Raw genomic sequence first — 17,272 nt, forward strand, 5'->3', positions numbered from 1 at the left:
CATCTCCATCTGAGACCACCTCAGCCTCGACCTTATTGTCCCTATTGCTATCAGGCTTTTGGTCAAAGCCATTCAACAAGTCTCTAGGAAGTTCCAGACTTTCCCACGTTTTTCTGTCTTCTTCTGAGCACTCCAAACTGTTCCAACCTCTGCCTGTTACCCAGTTCCAAGGTTGCTTCCAGATTTTTGGGTATCTTTTCAGCAGCACCCTGCTCTTGGTACCAATTTATGGTATTATTCCATTTTCATGCTGCTGGTAAAGACATACCTGAGACTGGGCAATTTACAAAGGAAAGAAGCTTAATGGAGAACCCACAGTTTCACACGGCTGGGGAAGCCCCACAATCATGGCAAAAGGTGAAAGGCACGTCTCACATGGTGGCAGACGAGAAGAGAGCATGTGCAGGAAAACTTGCCCTGATAATAACCATCAGATTTTGTGAGACTTACTCACTATCACAAGAAGAGCATGTGAAAGACCTGCCCCCATGATTCAATTACCTCCCACCAGGTCCCTCCCACAACATGTGGGAATTCAAGATGAAATCTGAGTGGGGACAAAGCAAAACCATATCAGCTACAGTAACCAAAACAGCATGGTACTGGTACAAAAGCAGACACATAGACCAATGGAACAGAAAAGAAGGCTGAGAAATAAAGCTGCACATCTACAACCATCTGATCCTTGACAAAAGTGACAAAAACAAGCAATAGACAAAGAAGTCCCTATTCAGTATATGGTGCTGGGCTAACTGGTTAGCCATATACAGAAGATTGAAACTGCACTCCTTCCTTATACCATATACAAAAATCAACTCAAGATGGATTAAAGACTTCAATGTAAAACCTCAAACTATAAAAACCCTGGAGGATAACCAACAAAATACCATTCTAGACACAGGCCCTGGCAAAGATGTCATGATGAAGATGCCAAAAGCAACCGCAACAAAACCAAAAACTGACACATAGGATCTAATTAAACTAAATTATCAATAGAGTAAACAGACAACTGACAGAATGGGAGAATATTTGTCAACCATGCATCTGGCAAAGGTCTAATATCCAGAGTTTATAAGATGAACTTATCACAATTAACAAGAAAAAACCAACCACATTAAAAAGTGGGCAAAGGGGTTGGGCATGGTGGCTCACACCTGTAATCCCAGCACTTTGGGAGGCTGAGGTCAGGAGTTTGAGACCAGCCTGGTCAACATGGTGAAAACCCATCTCTACTAAAGATACAATAATTAGCCAAGCGTGGTTGTGGGTGCCTGTAATCCCAGCTCCTTGGGAGACTGAGGCAGGAGAATCACTTGAACATGGGAGGTGGAGGTTGCAGTGAGCTGAGATTGTGCCACTGCACTCCAGCCTGGGGAACAGAGTGAGACTCTGTCTCAAAAAAAAAAAAAAAAAAAATGTGAGCAAAGGACATGAACAGACACTTTTCAAAAGAAGACATTCACGCAGCATATGAAAAAATGCTCAATATCACTAATCATTAGAGAAATGCAAATCAAAACCACAATGAGATACCATTTCTTATTAGTCAGAATGGCTATTATTAAAAAGTCAAAAAAATAACAGATGCTGGCAAGGTTGTGGAGAAAAGGGAATGCTTATACACTGCTGGTGGGAATGTAAATTAGTTCAGCCATTTTGGAAAGCAATGTGGTGATTTATCAAAGAGCTAAAAATAGAACTACCATTTGATCCAGCAATCCCATTACTGGATATATACTCAAAGAAATATAAATCATTCTACCAGAAAAGACACATGCACATGTACATTTATCACAGCATTATTCATAATAGCAAAGACATGGAATCAACCTAAATCCCATCAATGGTAGAATAGATAAAGAAAATGTGGTACATATAGACAACAGAACACTATGCAGCCATAAAAAGCAATGCGATCATGTCCTCTGCAGCAACATGGATGGAGCTGGAGCCCATAATCCTAAGCAAACTAATGCAGGAACGGAAAACAAAACATTTATAAGCATTCTCACTTGTAAGTGGAAGTTAAATACTGAGTACACATCGACCAAAGAAGAGAACAACAGAAAGCGGGGCCTACTTGAGGGCAGAGGGTGGGAGGAGGGAGAGGATTGAAAAACTACCTATTGGGTAGTATGCTTATTACCTGGGTGATGAAATAATCTATACAACAAATCCCTGTGCCATGCTGCATATGTACCCCTGAACTGAAAATAAAGATTAAAAAAAATTTTTGGCTGCCCATGAAGTACTATATTATTATTTGAAGGTAGAACTCTGATAAGTTAATGATGTATACTGTAAACCCTACAGAAACCACTTTTTTTTTTTTTTAAACAGTGTCTCATTCTGTTGCCCAGCCTGGAGTACCATGGAATGATCTTGGCTCACTGCAACCTCCACCTGCCAGACTCAAGTGATCCTCCTGCCCCAGCCTCCCCAGTAGCTGGGGCCACAGGTACATGCCACTACACCTGGCTGATTTTTGTAGAGACAGAGTTTCACCATGTTGCCCAAGCTGGTCTTGAACTCCAGGGCTCAAGTGACCTTCCACAGTGGTGGGATTACAGGCATGAGCCACCTCACCTGGCCAGCAACCACTTTTTAAAAAGCAAATCAGGAGATTAAAAAAATAATAAAACACACTGTATTGATCCAAAAGAAGGCTGGAAAAGAAAAAAAAGGGTGGAACAAAGAGTAGGTGGGACAAATAGAAAGATGGCTGATTTAAACCCAACCATATTAATGGTGACATTAAATGTAAGTGGTCTACTGAAAAGGCAGAGATTGTCACACTGGATACAAAGGCAAGCCTTGATTCTATGTTGTTTAATAAAAGAGATCATCTTTAAACATAAAGACACAAATAGGTTAAAAATAAAAGTATTGTGAAAAGATACACTATGATAACAGTAGTGAAAAGCAAGCTGGAACAACTCTAGTAGTTATCAGATAAATTAGATTTCAGAGTAAGGAACATTTTCAGGATTAAAGAGGAGGTTAATTTCATAATGATAAAAAAGCCAATTAATAGAAAGTACCTAACAATTCTAAATGCATATGCAACTATTTACAGAGCTTCAAAATACATGAAGCAAAACCTAACAGATCTGAAAGAATAAAAAGGAAAATCCACAATCATAGTCACAGATTTTGATACCCTCTCAAAAATAGATAGAACAAGTAGACTGAAATTCACCAAGATGGAAAAATCTTGAACAGCACTAGCAACCATCTTGCTTAACTAACATTTATAGAACATTTCACTCAACAGCAGTAGAATATACATTATTTTCAAGAACACACAGAACATTTACTTAGATTTGCATAGATTCTCGGCCATATAAAACATCACAAAAAATTCAAAAAGACTCAAATCACAAACTGTATATTAGAATTAAATTAGAAATCAGTACCAGAAATAGATCTGAAAAATTCCTAAATATTTGGAAACTAAACAACACATCTCTAGGCAGGGTCTTGCCATGTTGCCCAGGCTGGTCTTGAATTCCTGGGCTCAAGTAATCCTCCTGCCCCAGCCTCCCAAAGTGTTGGAATTACAGGCGTGAGTACTGCGCCCAGCCAACATGTCTCTAAATAATCCATAGGCTAAAGAAAAAATCACAAGAGAAATTAGAAAATATTTTGAATTTAATTAAAATGAAAACACAGCAGAGCAAAATTTGTGATATAGCTGAAGAAGTGTTTAAAGGGAACTTATAACATTATGTTCATATTAGTAAATAATCTTTCTTCTACCACTATAACACTTACACTCTATTACCAATGGTTCTCAAAGTGTACTTCCTGGTCCAGAAGCATAAGCGTAAGTATCACTTGGGCCCCACCCCATACTCAATCAAACTCTGTGGGTGGATCTGAACAATCATTTTAACAAGACTTGCTGGTGATTCTGATGCACACTAAAGTTTGTGAATCACAATGGTCTAAGTGTGGTTAGGTGTCTTGCCCTACACCCTTCCTTCTTCACAATGCAACCAGCGAGATCTTCTAGAAAGCAAAATCTGATTATGTCATATCTTCCCCGTCCACTTCCAATTTAAATCTCCACTCTAAGTGCAATGGGGAGCCACTGAAAGTAGACAAACTTCTTGGCATGGCTCATAAGAACTTGTATAGTCTGTTCCTTTGCTTCCTTCTCAATCCTCCCTACATCTGACATCATCTCCTTCTTTCTTGACTAGACACACTGGCCATGACTTACACCTCTAACCTGCCAAGAATCCCACACCTCAACATTTTTTCCACATCCAAATCCTTCTTCCTACCCTACTGGTTCTCTACCACTTGGCCTAGTTAATTCCTCCTCACCCTTCACAGCTTAGCTTAATGGCCATTTGCTCAGGGAACTCTTCCTTCACTTGGTAAAACCTCCCAAAATTAAATTCCCATAGCACCACATACTAAGAATGTAGCAGATCTGTGTATTTACTCAATGTCTGCCTCTCCAAATAAACTTGAACTGTGAGGGTAGGGACCACATCTGGTTTTGCCCCCACTATTTCGCATATGTCTAACATACTGCCTAGCACGCAGAAGACAAACACTTTTGAATAAATAAAAAGAGTGTATAGGTACAGGCTTTTAAAATCTAGCTTTCTATGTTTGCATAACACAGAAAAAAAGTAGCAAATAAATGCATTTTCCAGGTTGCCTGGAACTGGGAGAAGGAAAAATAAGCCAAGGTCCGTTTTAAATAAAACAAACACAAACAAGGAAAAAAAAAGTGGCAAGAAGAAATCATTCAGACACCTACCCTGGCCTTTTTTGTTTGTAATTAAACTACAGGTGAATTCACTAGGCTTAACGTTATGATAATCACAGAATGCTCAGCTCCATGACAAGAAAACTCTTATTGCCCAGGAAAAACGACAAGAAAAAATGGTAGTTAGGAGAGCTGAACTAAGAATTTTGAATTCTTAAGAAATAGAGAAGGAAGAAAAAAGGAGAAAGAGAACATTTAGACCTTGAGGCAGGAATTTATCATGGTGTGAAGCACTGAAACCAGTCTCCTTCTAGCAGGTGGTAGCAGCTGGTTAAAGAAGAAAAGGGTGACCCTTGAACTTACCTCAGATAGAGAAAGCAGGTCTGGAGGCTGCAGGGAGAGAATAAAGATTTACAAAACAGAATACAACTGGTGCTCATGGCTCCCCCAGCACCACTCTGCTGGATAAAGACAGATATTGACCCGTAAAGATCAAACAAAACAGAACAGCTAACATGTCAAATACATTGTATTGTGTTGAGGGAGGGAGTGTTGAGGAAGAAGTGGATGGGGTGTTGGGGACGAACAAGATAGGATGACCTTAATACATTTTTTAAAAGCCAACAACTTATTTTTTATTTTTTTCAAGCCACACCATATCAAAATTGTAGTGATGTCAACAGAGTCGGCAAACTTTTTCTGCAAAGGGCCAGGTAGTAAATATTTTAGACTCTGTAGGCTTTATGGTGTCTGTTGCAACTATTCAGCTTCTGCAGCACAAAAATAGCAATAGACAATATACGAGTGAATGAACATGGCAGTGTTCTGATAAAACTTTATTTACAAAATAGGCCATGGCCCAGACTTCCCAATTTAGAGAATTAAACCTATGTCTGAAAATAGTTCTGTTCTCTACAACCACCAGTATGTGGAATCAGCCAAATTATGTTTCTTTTACTAATTATGTTGCCAAAGTAAAAACTTGAAATATCTTCTAGATATTCCTTGAGTTCCTTTGTGACTTGAACATCTAACACAATACCTGATACATCAAAAGAAAAAGTATCCAACGTTTGTTAAATAAACTGAATGATTTTCTGAGAAAGATATGGGGCAATTAGTAAAACAATATCCTGAAAACTCAGTAATACTTGAGAAAGCAATGGAATATAAAATATTCAAGAAAAATTCTAAGAAAAAACATCAAGACAAAGATTGTTTAGCTGTTTTACATTTTCACAAAATATTATGGCAAAAGTTAGAGACTCTTTAAAACCTAAACTCCTCTCTTACTCAATTCCTAAGAAAATTACAGGGGAAAAACTCAAATATAAACAGAATGTATCTTTATTAAAAATTCCTCAGGGGGGTTGGGTGTAAAAAAATTCCTAATTTCATTAGAATACTTTAACAGAATCAAATCTTAATAGTTTTACTTAAAGTAATCATTTACTTTTATCTTGTGTTCAGGGTTCAAAATATGTGTTAAAATGCTCATAAGCAAGATCAGAGGAGTATGTATGGTTAGTCTTGGTTTCTGGTAGATGAAGGAGTATATTACTTAGTTAAAAATCAGCCATCAGTTATAAACCTGTGTGAAAACCAGAATTCTGAATGGGAAAAATGTAAATTCAGTTATTTTTGACGGCAGATGGCAAAATAGAAGAAGCTGACAAACCTTTTTTTTTCAGTCATCTCAGAATTCGATTCAAAGTGTCAACTGAATTCAAAATTCTTATGGGAAAATTTAATGTTTTAGGATGACTACTATTATTACAGGAGCTTCAAGACCACATTAGGTTATTTGATTCTTAAAAGTTTACTCAGAGGTGTCCAGAGTCAGCTTATTTATATCAAGATGTTTATCAATTAGGAAAAGATATACACTTGCTTTGGGAACTCAAAAGATACTGATATTAAAAAGGTCTATATTATTTCCAACAGTTACACTCCATTTTTAGGCCATTATCATCTCAAAAATCATCTCCTGCAACTGACCTTTCACACATCACATTTCCCATCCTCCACCCCCTGGATCTATATTTGTACTACTATTAGAAAAGATTCTCTAGAACTCTGCTTTGATCATATAGCTTCTCACTATTCACAGAACAGATATATTCTTGGTTGGATCTCTTTGTCCTGTCATCCCCACGTGGTGAACTTGACTGTTATTAAATCTAAGGGCCCACCTTTCTCCAGGCTTACATTCTGGCAGCTGAGATAAAACCAGTTGTTCTATCCTATATTTCTTGAGACAGCTATTTCAAACCTTGTCCATATTCCCCAATTACCCAATCCCACATACTACTCTTGATTACCTCTTGATTCATAGAAAATGGACTCTAATATCTCAGGATTCTGCCCACAAATTACCGATTTGCCTTCCCACATGTTGTTCCCACTACCCTTTTTTTTTTTTTTTAAGAGAAAAGTGACCCTTTTGGCTAAGACCAATCTCTCTAACCATGTCCTAGATCCTATACCCAATAATCTACACAGGGGCTTCACTCCATTTCCATTGGTTGCCATCTCATTTCTGTATCTTCAATTGTTTATTCCCTATTGGCTTTTTTTTCCATTAGAATGTAAATATATATCTTTTAAACCTGTCTTCAACCCCAGCTTAATCTAGCTAACCTTTGTATATTCTCTCCATTCATGGTCAATTATAGTTTTCTGTGCTAATTTTCTTTCTTTTCCTTCATTTAACTCATCTAGCCTTGAATATGACTTGTGGCTCTGTTAGTCCACCAAAGTTACTCTTTCCCAACCACTAAGATAAACTCTTGTTGCTATATTCAATGGAACCATTTCAGGGCTCATCTTAGTTGACTTCTTATCAACAGTTTACATTGCCTTCTCCCTTCTTACAACACATTTCCATTCACCACATTCCCCAGACTTTCGTCTTACCTCTCAACTACTGTCATCTGTCTCCTTTTGTATACATCTTTCCTTTTTCCTAAATCTTTGGGGCTCTGACTCCCTAGGCTCTTTCAGTCTTACAATGAGTAATCTCATTGTAATCTCTTCCACTCTCATGGTTTCAGTTATCTGTTGATTCACAAATCCTTATCTCAGCTCAGGCCTTTTTCTTGGGAAACAGATCCGTATGTTTAGGAAGCATATCCATAACTGCTTCCTAACATCCTTTCTTGGATATCCCACTAAACACCTCAAATTTCTCACATCTAAAGAGCATTCTATCTTAGTAGATCTTACTATCCTCTACCCAGATGTTCAAGGCAAAAACCTGGATGCTTTCCCTTTTTTCTTCTAATCTTTAAGACATTGATTTTACTTTATAGATCTCAAATCTATTCTTTTCAATTACTGCTACTATTAGGGCTTAAAACATTTTTTGTTTCATTATTTGATGCTGACCTCACAATATGGGCTATGCTTCCCAGTAGTTTCACTGTTTTACCATTTTCCCACTCCCTCCTAATCCATGATTCCTATTTTATCCCTCAGTTCTGATAAATTACTCAATATTCCACATACGCTTGCTCTTTTTTTAAAAAAGTTTTTGAGACACCTAGGTTGGAGCGCAGTGGCACAATCATGGCTCACTGAAGCCTCGACCTCCCAGGTTCAAGCAAGGTGTGGGCTACCACACTTGGCTAATTTTGTTTGTTTGTTTGTTTTGCAGAGATGGGGTCCTGCTATGTTGCCCAGGCTGCTTGCTCTCTTTTGTCATCCAAATTTTCCACATCGTTTGCAACTGCCTGAAACACTCCTCTTCCAACTTCTACTACATCGGCCTCCTTCAAGCCTCAGCTTAGATGCAACAATGTAGGAAACCTTGCCTAATTCCCTAAATCTGAGTTCAATTTCTCTGTAATGTGCTCTTAATATCCATCGCTCTCTCTCTGATCATAGCAGTCATCATCCTTCTACTGGAATTGCCTATCCATTTTTCTATCCTTCATGACATGGAGGAACATATAAGAGCAACAACCATAAGAGCAACAACCATGACTTTAACCATTCTATCCCCTTAAGGCATATAATATCCCACTTAAAAAATGAAATACATTCTATTTACTGAATAAACGACATAGGTCTTGTTTTCTCCCTTAGATGGAAAGGAACTATTTGAACCTTCCACAGTGCCTAAGAACATATTGTAGGCATTCATTAAATACTTGTTGAAGTAAGAATACAATGGGATTGCATTTTTCTGCCTCCTTTCCATGTGCACACTTGATATATACAGCAGTACAAATGTGGTGAAGTATAAATTTAAAAACTCATAAATTATATCTGGACAGTTCATCTCAAAATGTACAAAACAAGATATTTGTGATAGAAGCAAAACTTTTCATCAACAGAAATATTTCAAAATCTCATATACACTGCCTTAGAAATTTTTCTAGAAAAGGCTGGTTGTTAAGTCTCTTAAGTCTCCAGTCAGTAATTTATTCTACGAAGAAGAAAAACACATATAAAACTAACAATGAGTTTTAGCATCATTTCCAAAAAGGCAAAAAGAAGTATGAGATACCAAGAATAATGAGAAAAAATAATACTTTAAAAATCAGATAAATATTAACAAATATTTCTATAAATACAACTTTATAAAAATAATGTCCTTGTTGATTGACTAAAAAAAAGAATGTTAAAAAATAGAGAAGGAAAGTTATCAGTGAAAGATAGATAAAACTTTAAGCAGAACAGGAAATAGTACTAGTAATTTTAAAAATGAGAAAGATCAAAAACAGCTCTTCAAATGATACTAAAAATTTTAAAACTGCCCAAAAGGATTTTGAAATTAATTTGAAGAAGTAGTCACTAGGCATCTTCCATCTTATTTTTTCTAGGATGATTTCATATTTAGTGGGGGTAAATAATCACATTAAAATAAGCTTGATATTTATTTCTTAGGAAGATACAATGATTAAGAAGCTAAAAGGACAAAATACGGTTCTGTTGTAAAATGAATTAATGCATTTACTTCTGGTTAACTGTAACAGCATGATATGAGGATGATATAAAGAATTAAAAATGAAGCTTTACATTTTATTCTCCATTCATGACAGTCTTTAAGAATTATGTGTGTATATTTTCAGATGAATTATAATAAAAAAAAACACTATCAGGCTTTTTTGCCTCTGTTTTTCCTGACATGGCATTTGATATTTTTAATTATCCCAAGAACAAGAAACAGAGGTCACTTTTTAAAGTTTTGATTGATCGTTTATAATGGAGAATCTACTTTGGCCAACTTTTAAAATTTTAATCATTGCATGTTAGATATTTGAAATTTTAATCATTACTTTCTGAAATAGGTTTTAAAGTTATATAGTTGAATAACTCAATCTTGGGGGCCATAAAATCATTAACTTATTAAAAATCAAGAATTTACTGCTTTTACTCTTTTAAGACCTGATACTACCTATTTTAGCTTTTAAACAAGTTTTAAAAAGAATAATAAAAATAAAGCCAATACTTCCCCAACCCCCCCAAAACACCCCTAAAATATATAATGATGCAACTATATAATAAAATATCTTTAAATTTCCAAATGTAAAATTTCTTTCATGTTAAGCAAGTAATCATTAAGTACTTCCATACTCCTCAATATCCCTCATTGTCCAGTACTTATCAATAAGAAGAGCTGGAAATGGCTACACTGGCAACTATAGTGTTCCTATATTATTTTTACTAGGTTTTAGCAGGGGTGTCTAATATTTTGGCTTCCCTCGGCCACACTGGAAGAATTGTCTTCGGCCACACATAAAATACACTAACACTAACAATAGCTGGTGAGCTACAGAGACAAAAACAAAAGCAACAACAAAAAAACACAAACAAATCTCATAGCATTTTAAGAAAGTTTACAAATTTGTGTTGGGTCACACTCAAAGCAGTCCTGGGCTGCATGTGGTCCACGGGTTGTGGGTTGGACAAGCTTGTAGGGTCCCTGAGTCTCCCTGAGGCACCAACATCGGGTCAGTATAACTGAGTAAACGATGTAATTGTTTGCTAAGGTAATTCTGGTTTGCATTTTGAATTTGGCATTACCTTAACAATAACTTGTATATGATTCTTTCTCTTTTGCTAGGTTATGGATTACCTGTGAAAAAGAATCCTCATCTTTATATCTGTGGAAATGAGCTCAATGTCTGATATCAAAAAACTACTCAACAAGTTTGCTGATTTATTTAAAAAAATATTGTTGCTCTACCACTCTTCAAATCATCAGTCTTAAAGTGAGCTCCAAATGACATAACAACTTGGTGGGTGATGTGAGATTAGGATTATCCTAGGATATGTTACAATCTATCAATTTAACAGATAGTCTTCACTTTTTTTAAAACATGGTCTCATAGTTGTGGTTGATTTCTCAATTGAGTAAATATTTACCAGTTTATAGTGTGGTACTTAATTTTTAGTTAGTTACTTGGTTATATTTATCTGTCAAACTGCTTACTGATTTTATTAGATCTACCAAATGCAAAAGGAGATAACATCTACATTATTAAAATAATATATTTTAAAGATGATTTCTATGTCTCTATATATTTTTATTTGTGTGAAATCCTGGACATATTAAGACGTGGGGAAGCGCACTGGTACGTTTAGCAGCACCTAATTTCACGAGTTTCATACTAGGTGCCAAGAAATTAGGTTGTCCAAATATTTTGGAAACTAATTAAAACTGAATCAGCTGTTCCTTTTCTACCTGTTATGCTTTACTCAAGGCACCTACAATGAAACTTTAAAATTAAGTAGAGAAGAACTTACCTAGGGATTTGGAAAAATAGTTTGCCATTTGTCCACTGTTGCAAGACTGTCGTTTATGTCTTTTTGTTGACATTTCTGTGGTCTTCCATGGTGGTCTTTTTCTTTTGTTCAAACTGCTAAGAACTTCAAAACTATCAGGATTCTTGTCAAAGTTAACACATTTGCTTAATTTACTATTGCCAAGATGGTCAGCAAATTCATCAGCTGAAGGACTATTTGCTTTAGCATTTTCTATTTCTTTAGATTGCTTTTTAAAAGAATTTTGCCTAGCAGAATGAGATCTTAAAGTAAAGCGCTTTGATTCTTCCATATGAGTCTGATGAGTATTTCCACTGTCAGTAGATTCAGGAGAGTAAATGATTGTATTTAGCTTAAAAGTATTTCTGTGTTCAAGACAGTTGAGCTTCCTCAAAAATATTCTACAGTCTTTTAAGGTTTTTGACCTCCAACTATTAGGACATACATTTTCTAGTCTTGGTCCCTTTTGAAAGTCTTTTTGGCTGCAATTTGTTCCATTCTCTTTTGCTTCTGACTTAAATTTATTCTCGAAACTAGCATGTATTTTGAAGTCAGGCATTACTGCCCTCTGCTGCAAGTCACCCCTGATCTCAGGTGGCAAAACACACTGATTATCTACTATGCTTTTTCCTTGGAGTGGGATGTCAGCATTTGTTTCTCCCTCAGTCTTATTTAAAAATTGGTTCTGGCAGAAAAATCTTAAGTTTCTCCTTTTAGAGTTCCAGTCAACTGTTCCATGGTTGTGCAGCTTTCCCTCTCTTTTCCACCTTTCATGATGCAACCTCTTAAACTCAGTCCTTTTTAATCTAGCTATTGCTAAATTACTTTTCACATTTAAGAGTGGAGAGTTAGCCACTTTATGCAGTATATGCAATTTCTCTGCTGATTTTGAAGGAGAAGAGAGTGCAAATTTTTTAAAGTGCTTTCTGAAGGGGCTGGCATTAAAGTCAGAATATTTGGTCCCTAATTTGATTCCCCTGGTATTTATTACTTCCAAAGGGTTTCGGGCATTTGCTTTTCTAACTAGTGAAAGAGACTGTGTTTCTGTTGTTTGCATAAACCAAGTACAGAGTTCATTCAAATCATACTTTTTCTGAAAAAGCATTTTTACAGGTGAAACTTCAAGTTCTAAAAGACAAGTTTCCAAAGGGCTTGCTACTTTGAAATGATCGTTTTCAATGTGTTCTCTTTTTTTATGAATACAATTTTCAGCTTCATCTCCACTTACTTGCACCCAAGCATTTGTTATTTGCTCAAATCTATTGTTTAATTCCTCTAATAAGGAATCATTTGAAGCAGAAGTAGCCCACCACCTGAGCAAAGGGTTTGATGAAATTATAGGATCCAAGGATACTTCAGAAATAGGTACTAATTTATTATCTTCCAAACACTTTTTTGCATTCCGCGAAAGTCTGTTTCTTGGGGTATCTTTGTAAGCTATTTTCATCTTTGAGTGCCTATGTTTTTCCTTCTGACTTTTATTTTTCTGCAAATGCAGTTTATATGATTTATGGAGCAGAGCATTTCTATAAATAAGTGAGCTAGAAGATGCTAATGAATGTAAGAAATGCAGAGATGTGTTTCTATCCCTAATAGAATGTCTCAAAGGTACAGTAGCAATCATATGTTTTGATCCATTTTTAAATATATCAGCTTCAGTGTGCCTTATTTTATCCATTTTAGTGCACTGTTGGTCATACTTTTCTACAGGCAGATTTTTTCCTGATGTATTATCCTGTTCTAAAGGAGGCAAGCAGCTGCTAATACTTACTGCTCTTTCCTGAGGTGAAGTTCTATTAATAGTCACAGATATGCCAGAGATTTTCACTTTTGCCGGTCTACCAGGCTTCCTACTTATTGTCAAAGGCTTCTGATTTGGTCGAATAATGTTCTTGGAAGGCTGAGGTATCACAGATTTGTTCTTGATGGGTCTCACATATTCAAAGCCAGACCCCAAGATCTCACTTTCAGTAGTCAAGCTTGCTACAGCACTTATTCTTTCACCCAAGTCAATTTTGTGTTCACTAATATTTCTGGGACTATTATATTCAGTTGGAAAATCACCAGCATTATTGTTTAAAGACATAAGGTTGCTTATGTTTACCCTTCCTTCAGAAACATGCCTTTTAGTTCTTCTTGACCTTCCGTAAATAACAGTTACTGTAATACTCTTTTTATAAATACCTTCTTTTACTTCTGATATGAGACATTCTGGGCTTTTCCTTCCAGCACTAAAGGGCTCATTCTGGCAAACAGTGATGTTTGTTTGATCAATTTTAGGCTTTGGTGGTCTTCCAATTGGTCGCTTAATCTGTTTCACAACCTGGGGACCTATTTTTTTTGGTCTACCTGGTTTTCTTTTAAAAGATGGATCAGTAGCACTGCTTGAATTGTCCTTAGGTTCTTCTTGTGGCTTATCACTATTTATATCACCTATAAACATTGTAGAGGATCCTGCAGTTTCTTTTGTATGACTGAATTTGCTTAGTTCTCTTTGAAAAGTATCAGTATCATAATGATTGGAGTGATAATTTTCAGAGTTCGCATTTGAGATATCCTCATTTGTTTCTGTTTTTTCTTCAGTTACATGATGGGTTGTAGGTTTTTCAGAAGGGAGAACGACATTTGAATGGGAAGTGCCAACTGAAGTTAAAGTATATTTGACTCCTTCACTACTTTTAACCTCAGATAAAAACATGAGTTTGATAGGACTAGAATAATTGGAAACAGATGAACTTTCAATACCTTCATATTTTGCTGGTACATTTTCAACATTGGAAATCAAGCGACCCATATCTAAAATAGATGACTTTTTCAGATTTTCAAGTCTTTTGTTATTCAAATCCACTGTAGGCATGCAATGACTTTTGATAATATTGCCGGATGCTACCACAGATTTTGATAAGCTCTGTTCTTTGCATGTCATTCTATTTAGAGTAAGAGTCATATTTCTGTCAGCATGTTGGTCTTTACCATCAATTTCTATCAATTTCTTGGATGCTTTATATCCTTCTGATAATGGCTTATTATTCCAGGATTTTTTGGCTATATTTATTGTATCTTCCAAACGCTTCACAACAACTTGTAAATTAGAATTCATTGCAATTTTGTTTAGGTCTATATTGTGTGAGCTTTCAATGTGAATATTTTTCGCTGGATCGTTTTTTGTTGTGGATTCGGATACTTTTTTGGCTTTAGGGGATTTTTTAAAAACATAATTATTTGTTACATATATAGAATACCACCCTGGAGGCACAATATTTCGTTTAGTTCTGCTCAAAAGTCCAGAAGCATCATTTCTCAAAAGAGTTTGAGTATTACCTAACTTTGGATTTTTCCTATGATTTTGCAAAAACTGTTTTCCATCTGTAGATTTCTCCTGTGGCTTTCTTATGCTCATTTTCTCAGGGGAAGTTGTTTTAAAGCTTTCTGAAAATGCATTAAAAGACAAGTTAGTTTCTGAACTATGAAGAGGTAGCTGCAGTGACTGTAATGCATAATTTGGTGAAAATGATGTTTCAGCAAGATTTTTATCTTGAAGTCTTTTAGAATTTTGTAAAGAAGGCCCTTGGTCGTGATAGAATTCTCCTCTGTCTGATGAAGATATCTCACTGTTTTGTGTCAATTTCCTAGAACTTTTCTCGGTGCATTTTTTTCTTGTAAAATTTTCATCAAGACTAGCAAGTTCTCTTTTTATCTGTAAAGACTGCCTTCTAAACATGGGTGAATCAGAGGAGTTGCGCATTGCAAATAAAGTTTCTTGACGCTTTCGAAATCTTGTCTGAATAATTTTATTTTCTACCTTTTTATCATGTTGACTCAATAATTCCATAAAACTATAATCACTGGCTTTTGCATTATGCAAGAGAGATGTTATGAAATCTCCCAATTTTAAATCATTATATGTATTATAATCACTGCTAGATAATTTTACAAGGCTTGTCATATCCGTGGTTTCTATTGATTTTAGTTTTTCATTAATGCGATCCATTAAATCTTGAAAAATTACAGCAGTTTCACCTTTTTCATGATTTGTAGTAGAATTATTGCTGTCATTTGAGAGTAAAGAATAAGAGTTACTTGATTTTTTAGTTTTAAGTATTTTATCTTCATGATCACTCTTATTGTTGCTTATTTCTGCTGGTGTGAGAGATGGAGGCTGGTTAACGTTTGCTTCAAGTTTGTTATTTTCTAAGGCTGAAATCTCTGAGATGACGTCTTTCAATTTTTCAAATCCTTCAGTTTCTACAGGTGATAATGGTGGAGGTGAGGGACTTCGAGATCTACAGGCATCTTTAAGAGTGACTGAAAGATCACATACTTCCTTTGACAAAAGAGGACTACGAAAGGCTGATTTTGTAGAGTGAATGTTTGGTAACAGTCCAGAACAGCACCTGTGAGAATTATAACTGTCTGCAATTCCTCTATTCACTACTGGCTTAACGTGTTCAACAGTTACAGTTTGGCAAGATAAACAATGTAAATCTTTAATACAGACTGGCAGAGGTTCGAAACCAGGGCTTTGTTTTTCGTTTTGTAAACAACCTCTTTCTGCCAGCCTATATTCACAACTACAGAACAGACCATATAAATCATCTTCGATTAAGGGCTTTTGAGATTCTGAAGACACAACACATGATGTATTACAACAGCAAAGAGAAGCAGCATTCTGCTCTTGGACTAGAAATTTCAACATAGCCAAAACTTGTTGCTGGTGATGTATGCACAAAGATTCCAAAACTTTGTTTAATGCTGATTTTCTTTTTTCCATTTTAGTAGCTTCCTCTGATTTTGCATCAACAGTTGAACTAAAAATAAAAATCAAACAAAAAATGAATTGCAGCAAAAATACCACTATAAGGAGTTATAATTTTAACAGTGTTTGAAAAAAGATATTTTGGTATTGCTGGACTCCTGACTCCTAGAGAGCTGCAATAATGGCATTTTGATTATTGTTTAGCAAAAATATAATGAAGCACTGATAATTAATTTCCTATAACAAAGTATAAGTCAAAGCAAAGCCCTATTTTTGCAATATAAAACCTGATGATTATACATGATTACATTTATATATTAACGTCTGTTTTTAATGTATTAAGAATATTTAATGGAAAGTGCTTCAGAAGGAGTTAAATTTTTATAAAGTAGCCATTTTATAAATTATTCTGATACATAATTATCAGTCTACATTAGTGCAAATAAGGAAAATAAAATGTAGGAGTACAATCTTTATTTAAAATAGATATTTTTTCCAAGGCAGTGAAAATAATAAAAGCTTTCCATAATTACAAGGAAAATTAAGGGTTTAGATTTTATGTAAATAAGAGAATGTCCTTCCTAAGATTAAGCTGCAGGCATTAGCTATTTAAAAATAAAATCTATTTTTAATTGATGTTAAATACTAAAGTAATTTCATAAAAGCTAAAGGCATTACTTACCTAATTATTAAGTTTCAAATGCTGGAAAATGGCCCACTATAGAAACTAATATACATCTAACTTTAATTAAGAACCGGGCTTGCTTATCAACCAATATAGAAGTCTACAAATTTTTTTTTTAATCCAATACCAGCAGCAGGAAGAATAAAATATATTTAAAGAGTTCTGTTTCAGAAAAGTATCTATTTTAATTAAACATATCACCAAACTCTGTACATGAAAATTGCCTTTCACTTACAGTTTATTACATTTGTTGTTTTTAATAGTTCCTGATTTCTAGAAATTTTAAGGTTGGAATAATGCTGATTATGAACTACTATTGAAGAATGTATTTTTG

The 17,272-nt window shown here is 35.3% G+C and overlaps 1 protein-coding gene across 11 annotated transcripts in view; it reads right to left on the reverse strand.

The window, feature by feature from the left end:
- Positions 1–17,272, reverse strand: part of LCORL (ligand dependent nuclear receptor corepressor like) — a 178,597-nt gene that overhangs the window by 16,670 nt on the left and 144,655 nt on the right. For 9 of the 11 annotated variants that reach the window (XM_054553763.2, XM_054553764.2, XM_054553769.2 and 6 more), the window contains one exon: positions 11,480–16,305. The exons of the other annotated variants lie outside the window; for them this stretch is intronic. In XM_054553763.2, coding sequence (XP_054409738.2) covers positions 11,480–16,305 — 4,826 coding nt within the window. The remainder of the gene's footprint in view (positions 1–11,479; positions 16,306–17,272) is intronic. 11 annotated transcript variants of the gene reach the window in all.

This window comes from Pongo abelii, chromosome 3 (genome assembly GCF_028885655.2).
Source record: "Pongo abelii isolate AG06213 chromosome 3, NHGRI_mPonAbe1-v2.0_pri, whole genome shotgun sequence".
Classification (NCBI taxonomy): Eukaryota; Metazoa; Chordata; class Mammalia; order Primates; family Hominidae; genus Pongo; species Pongo abelii.